Genomic DNA, 22,986 nt, shown 5'->3' on the forward strand with positions numbered 1-22,986 from the left:
TAAAACCAGACATATCAGCAGTGAATATCATTGCTTGGTCTCAGGAACACTTTCAAAACCATTATCATTGAAACTACATTGCACATGATTCCCTGTGAAGTCTTTCTGCAGTGGCACCTCCAGAGACATCCAGTATTTATAGAGCTACAGATAAAACTTGAAGCACAGCAGCAGGATTAGGGGATATTCTATAGCTATGCAATAAATTAAGTATTTATGTTGTTATTGTGCTCGTACTTTGCTTGAATATAATGACAGTCATGTTGTATTGTTCTCCAGTTAGATGAAGGGCTTTGTCATCCAAACTCTTTGTGGTAGCTTTCATCATCTGCCATTTACACAAGATGTCAGTTACTGCCATGTTTTGGATATGTATTTTATAGGACTTTATGTAATGTCTTGTATTTGTCTTCCTTTGAATAAATGTTGTTTTCCAGTGTGCTCTGACTTAATGCACTTGTAATTTACTCATAACAAAATATGAAGATGTTTGCACATTAAAAATTAGGAAGCATGTGCTTCAGCTTAGCCTCTCATGTGAGCTATAATATATTTTTAGGGAGGATGTGATTATTAAGACAGAGCTGCCTCGCGTTCACCAGCCTCTGAACATCCTGCACATTCGGCTAACTTCAGCAGAAAGCTGGAGGAAATGGTTTTGGCTATGTTGGTTGATGATTAACATGTGGTGGTTTCTTGGCTGGAGGATACAGATTTGCATCAGTTACACATGGTGTATTGTGTTTTAGATTTCATGTTTAGCTCGGTAGTTCTTATGAGTCGTACTGCAGAATTGGTTGATAGGTATAGCCATACATGCAGACCTTCACAGTCACTAAAGAGATTGGGTCGGCTGAGGCTTAAATCTGATTTTTCTTTCTTTTTGGCAAGTGCAATGATTGCAAAATGGTCTTGACAAGTTGAAAGACGGCCTTGGCCAAGTGCTGAGATGCTCAAATACAGAAAAGTCACACGCAGAGATACCGTTTGATGTTGTGTGTTTTGTGGAAAGCATTTTGGTATTGGTAACACAAACTGTAAAGTGTTGTGAGCTCCTATGCCACCACAGGCCCAGACAACAGGCAGAAAAGGTATGCATGGTGCATCTGAGCAAACTCCATGTTTATGTGCAAAACCTCATCTGGATAAAACACAAGTGCAGCAGTAAATGGAATGAATTCTCCTCAACTGTACTCTGAAAAATGAAGAGAGGGGATACTGAGGGCCTTATTTTAACTGACAGTTAAAATCTGTTCAGCTGTTGTGTTCAGTTTAAAAAGCAATCACCAGAGCAGCTAGTTAATTCTTCAGTGTCTTATCTGAAGATTCATTTATGAGGACAGCATCAAATATTCAGGGCAGTAGAGTGCTGATTGCAGAGCTTCATTAATGACGGGTGTCTCAGGGAACATCTGTTAGTTATGATCTCGGCAGAGCCACTTTCTGCTGCAGTGTGATTATGATGCTGTAAAACAGCCATTACTTTAAGCAACTGTTTCTGAGGGTGAGAGCGGCCCAACAGGGTGTGAAACCCACGCTGGTTTCGCTGCTTGAGAGCTCAATTTGATCTGATTTAAACTCTCTCGTTTTGCTTCCACAGCATAGCAGTGAAGATTTCTCGCTTTTCCTTAAAAATGAAATAACTTGTGAACAATTTCAAACACTTCACTTGAGCCAAATATACATTCAAAAGTGTACATAAACCATAACAAATAATCAGTGACAGCGTTAAGTGAGTAAGCTGTGTGTTTGCGATTGTTTCGAATATTCTTTATGGCAACTGAGAAAACGTTATCGAGATAAAGACACTAATGACATGTGGGTGAAAGCTCTCAGACTAATGGGTAGACCTTAAATGCAATTTACATTTATTATGCGATCAACAATAAACCTTCAAGCTTCAACAATTTCACGAGCTTTAAACGCAATGATACACTGTGCTGTTAGTAACGGTGTAATATGCAATGCCTGTCAAACACATCAGTTACCCTTAAGTGTTTCTTAATGCTACATAAAGTAATTATTTATATAATTGTAAGAATGTACTGCTTAATCGCTGTCAACCTTACACATTTTGTTATATCAGTGTGCTTTCAGATGTGCAGAAATACAGTCAGGCAGTTATGACTCTTGCCTTTGATAAGTTTTTAAAATCATTACCCCATGTTTTCCAGTGACGCTTTATCATGTAGATCTCAATTGTGAAACAGAAGGCGACAGAAATGCCACAAAGTTAATGATCTGCCAAGCTGAATGTTTGATTATCAAGAGCTTTAGCATATCCTAATCTGCACTGCCTGACTTAAACCAGGAACTGCTTATTTCCTAACATCTGTCACACTGTCCTACATGAAATGACACAGTAGCTCTACTTTTCTCCCCCTTTTTTTTTTCTTTTTACTGCTTCAGAGGATAACCATGAAAGATATACACTAAGTATTCCCTTTATTGTACTTTTACTGGCCCCAGTAAAAGTATAATTAAAAAAGTAAAAGCAAATGATAGAAGATAATAAACCTTTAACCCACTTCCCCGTTGGTGTCACAAACAGACGTTTGAAAACTGTATGCAAATAAAGTTTCCTGTGAATGTGCAAAACTGACGGAAGCAGCATGTAACATTTTTAAAGATCAACTGTAAACACGGTGCCATGAGATGAATTTCCACATATGGTAATTTTCTGTGACAACATGATTTAGTGTTTTCAGGAAATGCTCTTTGAGTGAGCGATGGAACACCATAATCAGAGTGCATTACATGGCCAAGGCACGCTAAAGGTGGAAGCATTTTCATAGCAGTGATAATAGTTGTACGTTGTTGTATCCTGATTTATTTTTATTTATTGTTTGCATCTCGAGCTCCACACGTGGAAATGCTGTCATCGCTCCACAGCAGCTCTAAACCGCACATCCCCATTTCTTCACAGTTATCCTCTTCTCCGTTACCTACAGCCCGTAGACATATCTGCATACATATATGCATCTACAGGATACATGTTGACAGGAAAGTGTAGCATATACGCCCAGGTTTGTGTGCACTGATGAGAAGTAGATGAAAACAGTTCTCCTCAACATAAGCTGCAGTTCAAGGTGAATCACATGCTGTGGACTGAACAGCAGGTTTTTCCCCCTTTACAGTCATACTTTCATTGGGGCCCCTGAAACCTGCGTAGGGCACTGCTGTACATTTTCCCCACCCTAATGATCACCCCGAAAGTAATTATTTAGTAATATTCTAATAACAGTAATGGCATAATAATGATCTTAGAGCCTCTTATACAGTAGATTGCTTTTAATATGACATACACGTAACACAGTTTTTACCACATGTAAAAACCTGTTCGTGGAAAGGAAACTACACACGTATCGTTATATTTTTAAATAAATACATTAAAAAAAACACATACATAAGTTCTCATTAAATCGTTAATACATAACAGTGGTTTTCCAGAGTGTATTATATAGTAGTAGTGTGAAATCATCAAAACAAGTAAACGTTTTCCTCAGTACGCTGTAAAGTAGCCTCTTTACCATTTCTTCTTGTTCTCAGGGAAGAGCCACTTCCATTTGTCGTTCTGTAAGAGGTAAATAAATTCATTATGATACAAGTATGACACACAAAAGAATTATTTCTTTTAATTAAAGTGCTTTGAAAACATTACAAACCTTAAATCCCCAGGACGAGTTGGTCTGTTTGCGTCTCATGTCCTCCAGAGGCTCGTAAGTGTTGCTGCTGGCTTTAGGGTTGATTGGTTCCTTGTGGCCGCGAATCGGCTCATATGTGAAGTCAGCGGGGGCTTCGCCAGGGACCTCGGCATACACAGAATCTGTGCGCTCCTCTGGTATTGACAATCTAGTGTCAAAGGACGTAGTGTGTGGGCTCCCGGGCCTGCCAGCCAGGTGATAAACTGCATTATCACTCAAGTAGTCCAGGCTGTGGCTGCTGCTTGGTCTGCTGCCCAAATCTGTCCTCTCTGACTGGGAGCTGCTGCCGTTACCTTGTCTGACTGGCCTGGGGGAAAGTCTCGGAGGGGTGTCGGGAGGTGCGTTCAGTCTGTAAGACTGCTCCCCGTCAGAACTGCTGTCCAGGAGTGGCAGAGACCTGCTTTTGCTGTCTAGGATGCTGAGCTCCGAGTAAACGGATTCTGGATGTGACGGAGGACTACATCTGCCATTGATTTGATCCTTGGAAGTCGAACTCGAATGAGGTCTGGGTAAACTGTCCTGATGCATGTGTTGGTCTCTGGGTGTAACCCTTGGCGACTGCTTCCTGAGTTGGGCGTACAAAACCCCCTCATGCTCGTTGATGGTGGCACTATCGAGGTGCCTGCTCCTTCGAGGCAACGGCGGACCTTGCTGTTTTACAAAACAAGTTTCTAAAAGTCAGTGAGGTGAAATAAACAATGGAACTATTTTCAGCACATTAGTTTGGACAGCAGCTCTATAATTTATTGACTGTATTCACCTCGTGCGCCCTGTTGCCCTTTGGTGGCCGTTTAGGCTGCTCATCTAAACTCGAGTTTATCAGTTTTCGTTGCCTGTTCTTCACAGCGCTGACAGCGGCAACAGGTTTTTCTTTGGGGCTAATCTGGATAACATCATATAGGTCTTCATCCAGGGCCTGAAAGAACAAAACATCACTTGGACCTCTATCTTTCACCTTTGGCATTTAAAGAAAGAACTCAAAAGAAGAGTTTTGTCTCACCTCAAAACACGAATTTGTCAGGTACTCTCCATATGGTTCAATGGGGCTTGTTTTGTAGTAATCTACCAGACTGGGCACTGTGTCGTGTACCTCGGTGTCTCCATAGACTGCAAACTGCCCCATTTCATTCTGGTTTATCACAAAGTGTCGACAACGATCCCTGCCTCTGCAACAACAACAACAACAACAAAAAGTTTGTTAAGCATTGACACATTTTATAGTTGGAGCAAACTAAAATAACATATATTCACACGACTTTCTGACTTTTGAAACATGAATATCCTCCAATAAAATAAGCCACCAAACAAAAGCTTAGAAGTGGGGTTGGAAAATAGATAGATTTGATGGATTTGACACACATTATCTTTAAGACACTTTATATATACATAAGTCATAATTTCTGGAAACAAAGCAGTTTACCTTCAGCAGCACAACAACACTACACAACTCCTACTTTAGTGTTCTTTAGACTAAACCACCACTCACCTATAGGACAGGATGTACCCGATGGCCTTTTCACTAAGACGGATCAGGAAACAACCGAGCTCCCTTTCTTTAAGAATTTCTTCAGCATCCCTGTAGACAGACCAACAACAGCTTTAAATTCTCCAACTCCTAACTTTAAAAAGCGTTTCAAAGACATTTGGAGAACATTTACAGGAACAGCCTGGTAGATTATGGGCATAGCGAGGTGGATTGTGTGCTGCACCGTGGAAATTCTATTTCGTTACGGTCCCTTTCCATAAACTTGCCACTGCCAATCACGTAAGTGTGCACTGAATGTGGGTGTGTGCTGGAGGAAAGGCCAGTAGGTGCCAGTGGGTGTATTACAAAGTGGACACTTTCCATCAGAGGAAAGGTTTATTTTTATTTTTATTTTTTTATTTTTTTGGATACATTTTCACAATATGACCAAAAATAAAAATAAATACATGAACAAAAAGCCTCGTGTCTTTTTACATTACTATATTATATGTTTTAAATTATATGTAAAGAAAATTTTTTTTTAAATGTGGCTTTAGTAGCTTAGAGGATATGATTTGGTTTTAGAAAAAAAAAAAACTGGGTGTAAAAAATGATTATTTCTCAGTTTGCTATTTCCATTTTTTTCCTTTTATGAATCCTTACCGTCTTGTGATGAAGCCCAGGAACCAAGCTGGAAGGAGTCCGTTGCTGACCATGAGTGGCACCTGAGTCTCTATGAACCACTTTGATGTCAGCTCCCTGAGTCTGACTTCAGTCCCGTCTGCATTAGGATCCCCTGTTGTGTCCCTTTGCTCCATCCTCGTCCGATCCTGATTAAAAACACACCGTCATCCGCTGAAGACAACCAACATTTATTCCCCAATGTTTGCTGTGTGGCAGCATTTTAACAGTCTAATTTGCTTATTTTCCAGGAGGCGTCAACCACAGCCTGAAAGCAGCTCAATGTTCTCATAGCTTTGAATGAAAGTCATTGGCTGCTGGAAAGGTCCGGTTACACCTGTCTGTGTAAAGCGAGCTTCTAGTTTAGTACACAGCATTTATTTGCTGTTACATGATATCTGATGTTTTAGAGAAAAAATATTCAAAATCCACAATGTTCTCATTTTACTCAAATAATACTTTGAGGTTTTATAATCTATCCCTAAGTCAAACATCACATAAAAGCAAGTTAGTCACTAAAACAGTCAGTGACTAGTTCGAAAAAGACTTGTAAGCAGTTCTTACCTTGAAGCAAAATTTTAAATAGGTCCTGATGCAGGGAGATTTTGTCTGTTTTTGATCCTTTGGTCTCGACTGTGAAACGCGGCACACCTTTTCAATTCTGGGATACTGTTGTCTGTAAAGTAAACAGCAATTCCTTTCAATCCCTGGAAAGAAAAGATCAGAAAATTAATTTAATTATGAATAATTTAATTATAAAGTTCATACAATATTCCTATAAAGTATTTAACAATGGCGAGAGCACATACCTTTCCTTGAGATTGTCACTGTGTGGTTTGAACCCGGTGTCATTTCAGCAAACATTAAAATACTTCTCTTAACTTCTGAACCGTCTCTAATCTCCAACTGAAAGTGTCTTGAGGGAGTATGACACTACATGGGAGATATAGACAGATGACATTTACAATTACACATATTTTTCCACTGGTCTGGAAAGTAGAGGTACATGGCAACGGGCAAGGCGCAGTTCAAACAGTTCATTTGCATCAAAAAGACAGCTGAAGGCTGCTGAACAATGTGAGAGCTTCCTGAAGAGAAACGGAAAGTAAGCTTTACAGAAACTGTGGTTTGTGTGCACACGAGTGCATTGGTTTGCAAGAGGAGATGTTTAACCCACGGAGTGTCTGATTACCAGAGTAATGGGAGATAAGTTGCGTCAGCAGTTGATCTTTTGTGTATTCTGATCTGGGTTTGAAGTAAGTTCAGATCATTGTTGCTAAAGCTGGACCAAAAATGTGTAGGAATGGAAATGTTTGGAAAGACTGTGTATGTTTGAACAGATTTGGAGGGTAGAGGGCGGGGCAATAAACAAAGCCCCAGTAAGATGAGGTATTTCCAAGCTTGTTTTTCAGGTTCACATACAGTAAATACCTGCTAACTCATTCCCCCCATTGGTTGAGACAGGCGTCATGAATCACCTCCAGCAGTTTTTGCTCTGTGGGGAACAGTAGGAACTCCCACAGGGGGAGATGCAGTAACGAGAAAGAGTCTGTGTCATAGCGAGCAGGATGAGATGGGATTTCACAACGGGATTTTAACATCACTTACAATTTGGAAACATGTTTCCTGTTTATACTCAACTGATCAAACACTTGGGTATTGTGTACAGCAATGTCATTTAGTGTAATTTAATTTAATTTAGATGGATGATCGCAGAGCCAATAACTGAACTGTTATGTTCCACAAATGAGTAAGAGCTGCTGTACAGTACCATGGCCTAGAATTTCAACACTCTCTTAAGGCGGCTCTTGTTGTTCTTTGTGAGTCATTATGTGCTCCTCTGTGGGAGTAGTAAGGTTTGGGGTTAAATGTTATCACCGGTCCGTGTTTGTAAAGAATCCAATGAACATTACATTCGACCGATCGCGCTGTGTGCTGTGCGTAAAAGGATCGGCAGAAATTTATTTTATCTACAGCACATATAAAAAAAGGTGCCAGACAGGAGGATGTCTAGGCTGATATTTTTTTTTTAGCCTAACACACCTATGAGGGGGATGTGGATCTTATAAAAGGTCACAAGTCAGTTTAACAAATGCAAAATGTCATTGCAACGGAAGCACATCACCTTTGTTTACAGTGTCCTTTGAAACCTCAGAGCAAAACAAGGATCCTAACCTCACAAAGAGACTAATACTTCTAATTGTAAGAAAACTAGCAGGTTACTGTTGTTACAGTATTACAGTATTGCATTTTGTCTTTTTAAGCTGCCGTTTTATCTTTGACATCTCAAGTGGGGAAACATCAGGTGTATTTCCCAGCATAAGACAAATCATCCACTGTTTACCCACAGCACTGGGGCAAAACTAAATCATATTCACATCTGCAACCATTAGTCACCAAAACATCCTGAACATGTGAAACTTCTGCCAGCTCTGAATCCAGGAGACAAATTTCCTGTAATCACTTCAATATCTCCTCTTTCGCACTCTAGTTAAACGAGCTATGGATTCGACTTAGTCACATATATGCTGTAGGTTTTATGAAAAGTGGAAAGGTACGTCATTTCAGGTGGTGATATTTTATTGGAACATTTCTTTACTTTTTTTTTGACTTATCACTTAAATTGTAAATAATGCCACTGTTTATGTATTTATTTTCATCCATTATTAGAACAGATTGAGAAAAGTGACAGTGAGATAGAAGAAAGTTAAAGTAGGCTCACTGTGGTTACATGCACTTTAGCACTAACCCAACACCCTGACACACTTTATGGCATCTGTGGCTTTATACTTACTGCTTACTTTGGAGGTGAAAAAAAATCAACAAAATATGGCGAGGGTTGTTTGTATCTCCAAAAATGTTCATTTTTAATGCTCTTCAGCTCAAAATCTCTGTGCATTTCTAACATTAGATAACTCTAAACACCTCTCTTAGCCTTAATAGGGCTTTGACTGTCATGTAAGCATGGAAATGCTAAAAACTGGAGGAAGATATACTGATATTATTTGTCATCTTTTTAACCGTCAGCTAGGCAATACAGGCAGCTACTCTGAGGTGACAAAAAGCTCCCAGTGGTTTGGATTTCCAGTAGATCTCTGACCTGCTCACTGTTTATAACCCAGTCAGCCCTGTCAGTCCTTCAGGTGGAGATCTGGTAAATGTTTGCCATTGTCCTAAGTCATTGCAAAACCTACTTAGATTTATGTTTTTATCTCACGTTTTAGCACACTGAATCTATGTATAATGAAATGTGCTATCTTAATAAAATTACCTGAGCTATTTATTAAGTTTTTTTAAATTTACAGCTGTATCCTGACATATTCAGTATCTGTTCGAGGTTATAGATACAAATTGTGAAACACACACTGCCATAAACAGTACAAAGCAGTTGAAATTAGCATAACAAGAACAAGAATTACAAGATCGGCTGCGTGTGACACGGGTGTGGGTGTGGGCACCGCAGATCATTTTGTGCCGAGGGCAGATAACAGAACGCATTTTTATTTTTCTTTCCTATGTAGGCCTCGTATCTTTTCTTCTATCTTTTGATTACAGTTTTTTTTCTCTTTACAATTCGTTGGAGGATTGCTGCTCATTAGCCCTCAAAGCTGGCTGCTCATCTGATCACACACCGCCACCTAGCGGCCCACAGAGCCGCTACACTCCACCCCAACCAGCAAACCAACCACGTCATCCTCGGAGCTGAACTACATGTCCCATGCTCCTCTGTCAAAGAAACGGACAGTCATGTGGATGGAAACAGGAGTGGGCATCCGCTGTGCTGCAAGAAGAAGAAACTTCGAGGAAAGATGCACGAAGAGGAGGATGGCAGCGAGGCGCACTCCTGCACGGCTTCGCGATTCGTGAACTCCAGGTCCGTGGATGTGGCCGACATCGAGCAAGCGAAGGAGCAGGCCTCCAAACTGTGCGGCTACTTGAACAAGCTGTCCGGCAAGGGGCCCTTGAGGGGGTACAAGCCGAAGTGGTTTGTGTATGATCCGAGGAAATGCTATTTGTATTACTTCAAGTCTCCCCAGGATGCCCTGCCGCTCGGACACATCGAAATATGCGATGCGTGTTTCAGCTATGATTTGGACGGGGAAGAGGGTCAGTTTGAGATCCGCACGGCCGACAAAGAGTTCCTACTTAAGGTAGGAACTTTTCTTTCTTTCATTAAACGTGTGTTGACAGCATTGCAACGAGGTCTGCGTTTCATGTCATTTGTCACTTCCTTTCTCGTTTGGAAAAGGCAGACACGCCCTTCTCTTCTTTCCTTTAAAGAAAACAGATTTAGACTCAGCTGTTTTTAGGCAATAAAGTACATATTTCTGCTCGGCAACAACGTGATCTGGTGCGATTCTGACGCGATCAGAAGAAGAAAATCTGTTTGTTTGTTTTTTAAAAGCCAAATCAATTTCTCGCACAAACCAAGCGCTTAATCAGCGCATTCTTCCAGCTGATTGCCTGCAAACACCGTCAGTCCTCTGTTTTGTGTTTAGACATTTTTACACAGGAGCTCATCTGCCTTCACGGGTCACAGCATCTCATGTGACGGTGTCCTGGTGCTGTCATATGACTGTGACGGGTTCAGCACCAAGACAGGTGCCTCTGGTTTCACTCAGTCAGTTCTAGTCTGTCTTATTATTTTTTTAAGTGTCTATGCTTAATACCAAGAGAGAGAGAGCTGGAACTGAGACTGAAACCAGTGTCTGTGCTCATTCACATGACAGATCCTAATAGTGTCAAGTTGTCCTCATTTTCCCTTTCCATTTGTCGCTGCCTTGATTTCCTCATGGAGATGCCTTTTAAAACGTCATCTCGCTCACTTTGCTGTGTTTAAAATGGCGTGCTTAAAGATTTCAAAGATCTAAAGTCTAATTGAGTGTGCGTTTGTGTCCTTCTAGGCTCCCAGTAAGCAGGTGATGCACTACTGGCTGCAGCAGTTGCAGCAGAAACGTTGGGAGTACAGTAACATGCGAGGCTCTGGTCAGAGAGACAGCTGGAGCTCCCTGACGCTGGCCTATCCTCACACCGGCCTTGTAGGCAAAGATAATGGTAGGCAGGTTCGCACGCACTCACACATACAGTGGATATGTTATCAGTCGGTCATTTCATCATATCCGGGCAACAACTGAAAGTTTACACAGGCGCTACAAATTACAAGAGTCTCGCGTATTTTGTTACCAAGTTTCTGCAGGAAAGTGTTTGAGTGTTTCGAAAGGGTAAAAGTTCAGATTGACATCATTCGGCTTGTGTTTTGTTTTAAGCAGAAAGCCCTTCGAGCTGTGAAGCAAAGGCGCTGGTATCGTAACCTCACGTCTAAACAAATATAAAGTAGGCAGTCAAGTAATGGTCTGTGACAAAAATGATATGTTTATTTGTTTTCCAATTTTTTTTAAATATAAATTGTTGAGAGGAGAACAACCAGACTCATTTGAACTGATGGGAAGGGAACAGTAACAGAAGAAAAGTATGCAGACGAGGGTCTTTCACTTCACAGCATGTCAGATTGACAGGGTCAGAATTTGTCATAAACACCATGAAAGCATGGTGTCATCTAGCCTTATATCAGTACAGCCTGCTGCGGGTGGCGTTAATAAAAAATTAGCATTGTTCATACTCAGGAAAGCCTTCCTGAGCATTGTTCCTGAGCATTTCCATCCCTTTATTACCGCAGCAGCCATCAGAACACAGTCACCGATGCTGGCTTCCAGTTTGATTGTGTGACATGTCTCAAAGCTCGCATCATGCAAAGCGGATGATTTAAGCGTTTGAATGGTCTTGAAGATCTCAGTGAGTGCTCAAACGGCCACAGTCACCAGATCTCAATCCAACAGAGCACCTTTAGGATGCGCTGTAACGGGAGATTTGCATCATGTGTGCGCAGTAATTGTGTGATGCTATCATGTCAGCATGGACCAAAATCTCTGAGGAATGTTTCTTGTTGTTATGTAACTCCAGAAGCAACATGGTGGCCAGCGTGGCCTAGCAAGGTGTACCTAATAAAGTAGCCAATGACTGTATACGCCGGTGCTGATATGTTTGAATGAGTATCTGTTGGACTCTACATAAAATATGAATCTCATTTGTTATCCAGCAGAAGTGGAAAAGAAAATATGTACATCCATATCTGTGGCTAATAAAGGACTTTAATGAGGACACAAGCATTTTTAAGCCTGTTTACATTTGAAAACAGGGATTCTTCTGCATGCTTTGTGATTAGCTGAGTGAAACGACCTGTGAATCCTTTTCCTGTCCATGTCTTTCTTTCCCAGAATGTTCTCGGTGCACATCTGTCTTCAAAAGCTACAAACGCCTTGGTTATCGCCGCTTATCAGTGCTGTTGTCGCCGTGTTTCGTCTAACCCTCCGCGACTTCTTGATTTCTCTGTCGATTCGGAATGAACACTCTTTTGTTTCTTGTTCTCGTATTCATTTGCGTTTTGCTTTTCGGTCTCGCCTTGAACCTGCTCGGTGCAGTGAAGTGCACGAGAGAGCTGTGAGATCAGCGATGTCTGGCGTCAGCTGAAACGACCCCTCGAGCTGTGTTTTTATGTTGCGCTTTTTATAGCGAAAGACTAACATGCCCGGGCTTAGCAAGTCTAAGTAAGTGTCGACTTTTGAAGCTCTAAAAGGAAACCGTGCTGCAACGTTCAGAAGTTAAAACTGGTTCAGAAGTAGACATAGTAACACATAATAAAGACATAATAAATTAGACATATAAAGGACGTTGGTTTTTATTTTCATTATTGGAGATGCCACTTCAAAGACTTCAAAGATTTTATCAGAGCCACGCGAGTCTGATCATAGGTGCGTGGCGCTGGCTGCACTACATGTTGTTGGCCATAGTCTGTGTGTGAAGTCTCACAGCATTATTAATGTCACTACCTCGATGATTAAAAGCCAGATGTGGCATGGGTCGATGAGAAATGGAGGCCTGCCGCACACTCATATGGAAGTGATTTGTCACTCGCAAGGTAGGCCAGCGCATCCGCTGCTTAATCATCCTTTTTATTTTTTAGTCTAACTGGAAGCATAATATATGAAAACGAAGCAGTATTCATTGAAGCTTAACAACTAGAGCCTGACATCATGAACTCATCAGGAAAGTGTTTACTGAAGTCACAGACAAAGGAAGCAGAAAGAGGTGTTTTCCCACAGCCAGACTTCATTTTTCCAAGTATGACTCAGACACCCCCTGCTGGCAGTTTAAACCACTTCTGCAGTAGCATCACTTTTTATGACACATCTAACAAATAAAAAAGCTTCTTTTTACTAATTAATTTCATGTTAAGAAGGGGGTTGGTGGTCTGAGAAAGAAGTAATTGTTAGAAAGCAGGTATTAACTTGCATAGGTTTCACCCGGCTGTGCATCTTGTTCTTGGGAAGTCAGTCTTTGGTGTCATTTTGATTTGATTTTTGTTTCGTTAGAACAGATAATTAAGTTCTTTTGGTCTTTTTTTTTTTTCTCAGATGCTTTCAGCTTTGAGAAGCCATGTGAAACCATGGAGAAGGTCCGCAGTGATTTTTCCATGGACGACGAAACAGAGGGCGCTGGAATGGTGGGAGCCCAGACAGCCAGAGGGCCCTCCACGAACCCCCTCAATTTCTCCCTGAAAAACTTTGGCACGGAGCTCAGGTAAGTGTAACGAAAGCTTTCCAGGAAATAATCTGTACCCAGACGGGGTTTAAAACGCAAGTATACAGCTCTATAAAATCTTGTTCTTTTTTTTTTTTTAAGGTCGCCGCCAAACAGGCACGACTAGTTTGTCTGCTGTGTTGAGCAAAGAAAGCACTTCTTAGTTCATCCAGACACTGGTTGCAGTAGAGGAAATGGTTACATCCATGGTTCACTTGTTTTTCTAGTATGCAACCATCAGCAGTTCCCCTTTTTGAGATGTACAACACATCTATTGAAAAGAGGCAACATGCTGCAATCCTAAAAATGTGACATGTAGACTGGAGTTTGCTTTGTATGTGTCCCTTATTAAGGGAGTCTTGGAGTCCCAGAGTTTCACTGCTCCTAAACCCACACCACGGTGCCTTTTATACACAGTAACAAAGGTATCAGTATAGTAGCTGACCGTAGCTGCCTGATATGTGACTGAATCTGCGAGAATTGCAGCTCTCGGAGCTAGAAACCCCTCCCCCCGATTAGAAAAGAAGTGGCTTTAGAATACTCCAGTACTGTGAAGTTAACTGCTTTTGTCACGTTTATACCCATAAAGTTTGAGAAAAGCACGAGCGCTCTTTAGTCACTTTGGTTTTGCCAGGTGGAAGTCAGAAACGTGTGGTTTAAACACATCCGATATCTATAAAAATATATAGAGAGAGCTGATGTGTGAGGCAGACTTGCGCTTCATTGTGTTGCATACTGCAGAAACAGTTGTTGACATGTTGCAATGGTGAGGTGTGAAAAACAAGTTTGACACCATTAGCTTTACTTTTTCCATGTTAGCTTCTTGCAAAAATGCCTTTGTGTTTATCATCTTTGTTTTTTCTCTGTTTGTCCGACGCTGCAATCCCGTCGGCCTTTTTGCAGCAGCATCAGTTTTCCTCTGTGGTTCATCGTAGATCTCTGTGGATTTGTCACTTTTCATACCGTGTTTTCTTTAATCTCTAAAGACCCCCCCCCTTTTTTTTTTTTGTTGCAATGAAATGTGTGAGAAACCTGTGAAATAAAAAAAATAAAATAAATAAATAAAATATCTCCTGATTTCTGTCAGGAACTCCATGTCTCACCTGCGTGGGGGACGACGCAGCGTGTTTTACACTAGCAACAGTCCCTCGGAGGAATGGGAGCTCGTGGATCCGCCAAAGGACTTTACTGAACAGAAACATCATCCGGACACACACAGACGTACGTCCACTCCCACCCACCCTTCTGCCAGGGTTTAACACTCATCCTCAGCGTACATTTCTCCCGAGGGTCACAGATAACAGCTGATGAACTTGTGTTTTCCCTCAGATTCCTTTGGATCGGCGTTTACCTTTGATTTTGTGCGCAACCCCTCGCGGCCTAAGAAGCTTTTGCTGGGCTCTGGAAAGTTAGGCCGCAGTGCCGAAAGCTCGCCGGTGGAATGTAACGGCAGCAAGTCTTTGGAAATGCAGCTTCGCCTCCAGAGCCAGCAGCAGCAGGAAGAACTGAGTCGCTTGCAGCAGGAAGAGGCTAAACTCAAGGAAGAGCTGGCCACCCAGAAGGTATAGTTGGATCTCTTCTACTACTGTTATTTATAACAGCATAACACATGTCTATGGATTGGATCGGATAAAAATGTAATGTTCTGTTTCTACTGAAAGTGAATGATCCCTGTTTGTAGTGTCTGTTATACACCACAAGCCTAGGTTTGTGGTGTCTGACCAAGTGCCTTGGTATAATACTGATACTCTCACTATTACAAGAAGTCAGCAAATGATTAGCCATGTTTTAGCAAGAAGCAAAGAAACAGCAGACGGCATTCACAGCTGTCGCACTCCTCTTTATTTTCTGTTCTCTTTTTTTTCCCTCTATTTTAAGGTTGGCTGATTGGTCAAAACCGCTGTGACTAGGCAGAAGAGTGAATACTTACTTAGTGAATACCTTTTTTTACCTCTGTGCTTTACTTCCTGGTCAAAAGATTGATAGTTGTTTTCCTATGAAATCTGTACCAGGAGCATGATAACGAAAAAAAGTGTAACAAATTGATGTTTTTTGTAAATAATAGGGCTGCCACAAACGATTATTTTGATAGTCGACTAGTCACTGATTATCTTTGTGATTAGTCGACTAATCAGATCATGCATCCATTGGACGTAAAACGTACAGCTTATTGCACCAGCATGCATCTGCTCTTATATAACTATCATTAGCTTACAGCTTTAAGTGTTTAAGGTATGTGCTAACTAAAAATAAAGATAAGATAATAGTTTATTAAATTTTAATGAAATTTGCAGATTGTTTCAGTAAAGTTTAATAAACTCCTTGCTATCTAAAATATAACGGGACACCGGAGTATATTCTCAAGCATCTCACACTTCTGATAATCAGTCTGCTTGACTTTATTCAGCTGTGTAAAAACTACAACTTTAATCTCAGCCAAACCGATTTACTCAGGAACAAATAAAATACTAAAAAAAGCCAAACAATAACATTTTTAAGTTATCTAAATGACTTGTATATGTTTAACCTGAGTAGCGAAAGACGGCGATTAGCCGGGAGTCCGGTGTTCTCACGGGCTCTAGTGAGCCTTGCCCCCGGCTAGCTAACGAGCTAGTGGGTAACAGACGTCTCTGAAAACGTCGGAGCGCTTTTGAAAATATGTGGTGTCTTGATAAACTGAGCAGATATTTGAGGTTTACACAGCTACATTCTCGTCTGAAAATATGTTAAACGTTTATTTTGTGACCCAGAAAGAATAATAAGAGTAATATTAAAATTAACTAGCTGCTGCCATTGTTGGAAACTGAGCTGGGCTGCGCTATGAATTCTGGGACAGAGCTGCTTCTTCTTCTTCGGGGATTAACGGCAGCTGGCATCCTTGTACATGCAGTGCTGCCATCTTCTGTTTTAGTCCGTTATTACACTCTTAAGTCCCACTACTTATCCCTGCGTCTTTTGTGATCTTACAAAGCTTCAAACGACGCGTCGACTATTAAATCAGTCGTCGACAATTTTGATAGTCGACGTAATCGTGACTAGTCGATTAATCGTGGCAGCCCTAGTAAATAATATACAATGCTGAATTTACAGTAATGATGTGTTATCATCCAGGAGCTGGTAAGGCTACTGCAGCAGACTTTAAGGACCTCCCAGAGCGAAAGGCCCGCCGGGTGCCGTCCAGCCCCTTCTCCAGATTCGTCAGCAGCCTCAGACCAGACCCGAACTTCAGTACCAACTCAGGAAGAAGTTGCACAGCTGGAGGATCTGCTTAAGGAACGAGATGGTCAGATTCAGTCCATGTGCGGTCACATGGAGCGTCTCGCCCTGGAGAAGGAGAGTCTGCAAAAAGAGCTGAAGAGCCTGAAACTTAAGGTGGGGGAGATAAACGACCAGCTTGGAATGATGATGGAGACCATCCAGGCGAAGGATGAGATCATCATGAAGCTGTCACAGGAAAACTCAGAGCACAGCGGAAATGCAAACGACGCTGGATCACCACCACCTCACAAAGAGCTGCAGGAGCTGAGCATCCTCAAGGTAGAGATGGCAAAACTTTAAATAAGATTCAAGTTATCTTAATCTTAAACTGCCATCAACATTGATTTTCTTTTTTCTGTAGCTTTTGAAATTCTGCCTGAACATCTTGACACCCCGTCTGTCTTATTATTCACCTTCAGGACAGTCTTCAAGGCTACAAATCCCAGAACAAGTTCCTGAACAAAGAGATCCTGGAGCTGACGGTGTTGCGCAGAAATGCAGAGAGTCGAGAAAAGGCTTTAGAAGCAAAGGTACTCTCTTGTGTTTTATATTTAATGGTGCATTATCCTGTTAATAGAAACAGGAAGTTTGAGTAGGTTTAGGGGAAGTCCAGTGTGAAGCTCAGCTGGTGCTTCTAAAACGTAATTTAAATTTAAAGCTGAGACTTTATTTTGCCCTCTTTTCCACAGTGTACTGCGCTTGAGGCCAAGCTGTGTCAGGTGGAGAGTAAGTACTTGGTTCTGCTTCAAGAGGTGAAGAACCCGGTGTGTTCGTCTTCAGAGCAGAGCCCAGCCCGGGAGGTCATCTCCAGATTGTTAGAAGATGCACTGCAGGGCGAGAACACAGAGCAGCAGGAGCACACGATCTTCAAACCAAACACTGTCAGGTATGTGCCGAAAGCCTCGTTAACAGATGGTTTGGAGGTGATTTGAAAAGAAATTACTTAAAAACGGCTACTTGATCAGAGTTTTAGGGATGGAAAAAGAGAAATCTTGAGTTTTGATAAGAGGTTGCGAGAGCCCACACGTCTGGTTTCCGGCATTTATAGCAGATATGAAAATAAATGGCCAAATGTAGGTGTTGTTAGCACAGCTACGTGTCATACTCAGTGCTGTGGCTTACTAAAAAAGATTCTACTGTCAATCATATGAGGGTCAAAAGTAGCAGATCTTTATTTAATAATGTTGAGCAGTTATAGCATTTCTACCAGAACCAGCACCATACCAATTCATCAGAGGACGCACTGCTTTTTTTGTTGTTGTTGTTGTTGTTGTTGTTGTTGTTGTTGTTGTTTTTACTGAAAGAGAAAATAAACTGCACTAAGAGTCCCTACGCATGTTTTTTGACTGTGAGAACGAGTTCTGCTAATCTGTATTTCTGTTTCTGAATTCTTTGCAAGCCCAGGCATGCCCTTTTTGGCTCATCAAAAATGTATTTACACATTCTGGAAGCCCCTCAGTGATGTAAACATGCAGAAGCCAGGATGTGAACATGTTACTGTTGCAGCTTTGAGTGGCTTTCGGAATTCACCTGCATCACTGATGAATTGTCTCTGTCTTGATGCAATCCTAGCGAGTATGACGTGTACGGCTTCAAGACCGTCCCCGAGGAGGAGGAAGAGGAGGAGAAGCTGATCGCAAAGGTGAGGGCCTTGGAGCTGAAGTCCCTGTCCATGACGGATCAGGAGGTTTCCGTCGGGGTCAAGTGGGAGAACTTTCTGTCCAGCACCATGAACAGAGACCTGGTTCACTCCCCTGAGCTAAAGGCCCTGATTCGTTGCGGCGTGCCACATGGGCACCGCTCCAAGGTGTGGCGCTGGTGTGTTTCTTTCCACGTGAAGAAGCTTCGTGACCACTTGCCCCCAGACTATTATGACACCTTATTAAACGTAGCAAGGGAGAAGCCCAACCCGGCCTCGAAGCAGATAGAGTTGGACTTGCTGCGTACTTTGCCCAACAACAAGCACTATGCCTCTCCGAGTGCAGGCGGCATCCAAAAACTCAGGAACGTCCTGCTGGCTTTCTCATGGAGGAATCCAGATATCGGCTACTGTCAAGGACTGAACAGGTACTAGAGCTGATCTACTTTCTTTCTGTCTCTCTTTTTCTGGCTTGTAACCATTAACCTTTTTCTTGCATGTTATTTCTTCAGGCTGGCAGCAATTGCCTTGCTCTATTTAGATCAAGAGGATGCTTTTTGGACCCTTATAGCTATTGTGGAGGTCTTCATGCCAAGAGACTATTACACCAAGACTCTCCTTGGCTCACAGGTAACAAAAAAACAGTTGAATTTTATTGTACCATGAGACAAGAAGGGACAAGGTACTGCTTATTTATTAGATTTGACAAACCTCCCTGGTGTCAGTGATATCATATTCACGTGACTGCTGTTGATGACTTACAGAGCAGGAATGCAGACATCAGCAGTCTTTGTTTTTCTTTCTGTCTGCTAAATTTGACCACCTTAGAAAATCAAGCCCTGGTTTGATTCGTACAGGTTGACCAGCGTGTGTTCAAGGATCTGATGAGCGAGAAGCTACCGCGGCTACACGCCCACTTTGAGCAGCACAAAGTCGATTTTTCCCTCATTACGTTTAACTGGTTCCTGGTGGTGTTTGTGGACAGCGTGGTGAGCGACATCCTCTTCAAGATCTGGGATGCGTTTCTGTTTGAAGGACCAAAGGTAAGAGGCTTGATTCTGCTCTCATAAACCTGAATTCTAGCCTCAGCAGGAAACTGTTTTAAAGTTAATGACTAACCGGTGACGAGAGATCACTTATCAAGCTACGTGCCGGCACACAACCGTGCATGTTTGCCAGATGGATCCAATTGCACGCTATTAAACGAATTACTTATTGCCACCAAGGAACCAAAATTCTTTAGTTTAATAAATCGTTATTTTTTTGTGTACGTAAGCTAAATTTTAACCCCACTCTACACCCCTACAAAGTTTTGTATTTTTTCTAAACTTTTCAGCTTAATGACATGCAAAAAAAGGTTAAAAAAAAAAGAAAACACATGCAATAACCGATTTTGACGTAGCATCCCCTTATAGAATTTTTAAGGGAAGCATTTTAGCAAACTTGTTAAAGCAAAAATGTGCCCTATTGTGTGTTGATTGAACGATACAAGTTAAAACACTAAAGCTGTTGAGCCTAACTCTTAACAGAAACCTGATATGAACCCAGTCAAACAAAACTGCCTCAGATTAAGGCGGTATTGACTATATTTGGAGGACCTGCTTAGGGAACAGAAGAAAGGTCAGATGTTCCTGAGTAAATATTTTCATGCTACAGTCACACAGGACTTTACGCCATTTTTCTCCACAGATCATATTCCGCTTTGCTCTTGCGCTCTTCAAGTACAAAGAAGAGGAGTTTTTGAAGTTGCAGGACTCCACGGCCATCTTCAAATATCTCAGATACTTCACACGCACGATCCTGGATTCAAGGTACAGTAGCTGCACTGTTTTCGTATTTCCAGTCCTGTGAAAGAATGAAGTTTCTGTGGACAGAGTATCTGCATCACCTTGAAACAGCTTCCCGGATCTCCCTGAACTGTAGCTAAATTGTACGATCGCATCACCCACAGTGTATCGGCTTTGTGCCTGTGCAAACTTCATTTCTCACACTGCAGGTGTTGCAGCAGCTCTGTGAGACGGTGCTTGAGCACAGCCATGGTTTGGACTAAATGCGGCATGCTGAGATGCAGTTGTTAAATAGATTGCTATAGGTAGCAGCCCTTACATTTAAAATTGCACTGTGCATGCTTGTTTTATACCATTTTATTGGTCATTGAGACTCTGTTTTGGAGCTAGCCTCAAGTGGCCATTTTTGGAGCTGTAATAATAACCTACCTATTAATAAAGTTTTATGTATCAGCTCCAGAGGTGTATGCTTGATGCTGAGAGAAGGATGCATGGGTTTACTAAATTTCAAAGATATAAAAAAAAAAAAAAAATCCAGGCTCACAGGATTATGCTGTTTTTCTTTCTTCTAAAAAAAATATCTTCCAGGAAGCTGATGAGCGTTGCCTTTGTGGACATGAACCCATTCCCCATGAGGCAAATCCAAAATCGGCGCGCCTTCCACCTGGAGAAAGTCCGTCTCGAGTTGACGGAGCTGGAAGCGATCCGACAGACCTTCCTCAGGGAGCGAGAGACGAGTCAGGATAGAAGGAGCTTTGTCAGCGACGACGAGGAGGAAAACTGACCTCGGGCTTGTCGCATTTCTAGGCTGAGTGGCTAAAGCACGGAGACAAAGAGACCATCTCCGCAGAGCGCCGCTGTTCTGCAGTGATGAACGGAGCGCTTTCCCCACACCTAATCGTTGGAGTTGGTCTCTGCATCAGAGCTGGAACTATCAACTTTATACGTTTTAAGCAACAACCGCATCAAAAGAACTTAATGTCACAAGCTCGAAAGGGCCTATCAGTATTATCAGTATTCCTGCCATTTCTTTTTTTAATTAAATCTTGTAAATCCTCTGTTTTCTGTACGCTTACGTGTTCATGCAATGGCCAAAACAACCTGCAGCACAAATCAGTATTTTCAAACAAATGGCTGCGATCCATTTCCTTTTTATAGCTGACTTTTAAATGTGTTGAAGGATTATTGTGTCATTCATTTGTGCTGTCATCTTCTACACTCACACAATTTTTTTCCTCCACTAAATTGCCACTGAGACGTGCGTGCACACAAATCACTTATGCTGAAATGAAAACGTTGCTGAAACTTAGGTCTTAAGTCCTTCAAGCATGTATGTAACATTTCCAGTTGTAGTTTCCTTCAAGGGATGCGTCAAAAGCCACATTTCCATGGTATTATCAGTTCTAGAAAGAGCATCTGGAACTTGCTGAGCAGCAGTGCACTTTCTATAAGCCATCAAACTAACGTGAGCCAGTATTGTCTGTTTTTTTAAGCATTATCAGTTCATTTTTATTTGGGAGGTTTTTATTGGCTATCGATTTTGCTATTCGTGTTGTTTAAAGTAGTTTAGGAACTGTTCACGTTCTCACAAAGACATATCTAGAAAGTCCAAACTGTATTGCACTGGATTTAATCAGTTGAGTATCTGGTATTGGCAGGATCGGTTAATCCATTCACGCTGTTGTGGGTTACGCAGTTTTTGCATGCTCTTGGTTTTTCTGTGTTCGTGTTACATGTTTAAATGGTCCAGTTTCCTTGTGCGCAATTTGTTTTTATTTGAGATTTTTCTGAGCCGCTGGTGTAAATGCTGATTGTAATTGCATTTGTTGTCCTCAGTGTGGCAGTGTGACATTGGTTTACCTGGTATTTACGCTCGGCTCACAGGTACCCTCCTCGCAGTTTGACTGCACTTGAAGTGGCTGTAAAGTCATGATGATTGTTGTATTAAAAGAAAAAAAAAAAAGGAAATATGATGTTAAATATATGAGGGAAGCTTTTCACCGTATTGCCAAATATCTCTGCCGTTTTCATAATCAGGTACTTTAAAGTTTCCTCTTCACTGGGATCTCTTGTTTCTTACAGCAGCGTGGAGGAAAGCTGATATTCCAAGCTTCAAACGCTGTTTATATTTGATCAATCAGCTGTTAAGTGAAACTTTTCAGTCTCCTTGAATGGGATTTTGTGCACTGATGTGTTGTTTACACCCTGCTTGAGTTTTAGTTTTAGATTGTCTTGAGGTGTTTACAGAAACAAGAGATCTGCTGTCAGTTGCAGCTTTGTCAGCTGATCCCATCCCCACTGTTCACCTGATCCAATGAACAAATGGCAACAACAACAACAAAAAATATTTTGATAATGGAAACAAATGAAAAAGAAGCATATAGTTGTATTTCTTCCTTTGTGAGAGCAGGTCTCTCACAAAGATCTTGATTGGTTTACAGTTAAACTTGCTTTTTTTAATATATAAATGTCCACACATTGTCAGAAGGCTCATACAGTAAGATTTTATGTTTACTCAGTTTCTCTCTTAAGGCTAGTGCCCCCCCCCCTCACAGAATAAGCTACATTTAAAAGTCTTCTCTTTTTTTAACTTTACTTTGTTTCTTTTTCTGTGTTGCTTTTCCCAGAATTGTATTGCACAATTTTATTGGTAGTATGACTTCCGAATATCATATCAGCACTTCACCTTTTTGTATGCATATATCTCATCTTGCTCATTGTTAACCTGTTTCACCTAATGATGCAAAAAAAAGGTTGTAATATTAGTTCAATAAACAATTTGCTGGCTGAATGTGTTGATGTGAATTTCCTAAT

General features: G+C 41.4%; 2 protein-coding genes across 3 annotated transcripts; one reads left to right on the forward strand and one right to left on the reverse strand.

Annotated features, from left to right (window-relative positions):
- Positions 1 to 1,372: 1,372 nt before the first annotated feature.
- On the reverse strand, positions 1,373 to 9,990 carry LOC120729848 (SH2 domain-containing protein 7-like). Its single transcript, XM_040025782.1, has 7 exons — positions 9,693 to 9,990; positions 5,833 to 5,999; positions 5,191 to 5,280; positions 4,705 to 4,870; positions 4,465 to 4,620; positions 3,666 to 4,355; positions 1,373 to 3,574 (listed from the first exon to the last, which is right to left on the reverse strand). Exons 2-7 carry the CDS (start codon positions 5,985 to 5,987, stop codon positions 3,527 to 3,529), a joined length of 1,305 nt encoding a protein of 434 aa, XP_039881716.1. The 5' UTR covers positions 5,988 to 5,999; positions 9,693 to 9,990; the 3' UTR covers positions 1,373 to 3,526.
- On the forward strand, positions 9,374 to 22,963 carry tbc1d2b (TBC1 domain family, member 2B). 2 transcript variants are annotated; one of them, XM_040025778.1, is made up of 13 exons: positions 9,374 to 10,001; positions 10,755 to 10,905; positions 13,323 to 13,488; positions 14,576 to 14,709; positions 14,818 to 15,050; positions 16,600 to 17,025; positions 17,166 to 17,276; positions 17,436 to 17,632; positions 18,319 to 18,813; positions 18,898 to 19,015; positions 19,243 to 19,428; positions 20,075 to 20,196; positions 20,382 to 20,727. In XM_040025778.1, exons 1-13 carry the CDS (start codon positions 9,660 to 9,662, stop codon positions 20,461 to 20,463), a joined length of 2,763 nt encoding a protein of 920 aa, XP_039881712.1. In that variant the 5' UTR covers positions 9,374 to 9,659; the 3' UTR covers positions 20,464 to 20,727. The 2 variants fall into 2 exon arrangements, with proteins under 2 accessions (XP_039881712.1, XP_039881711.1); XM_040025777.1 differs by lacking the exon at positions 20,382 to 20,727 and adding an exon at positions 20,761 to 22,963 and having other exon boundaries at positions 9,375 to 10,001.
- The last annotated feature ends 23 nt before the right edge of the window (positions 22,964 to 22,986 follow it).

This window comes from Simochromis diagramma, unplaced genomic scaffold (assembly GCF_900408965.1).
Source record: "Simochromis diagramma unplaced genomic scaffold, fSimDia1.1 OVJJ01000293.1, whole genome shotgun sequence".
Classification (NCBI taxonomy): domain Eukaryota; kingdom Metazoa; phylum Chordata; class Actinopteri; order Cichliformes; family Cichlidae; genus Simochromis; species Simochromis diagramma.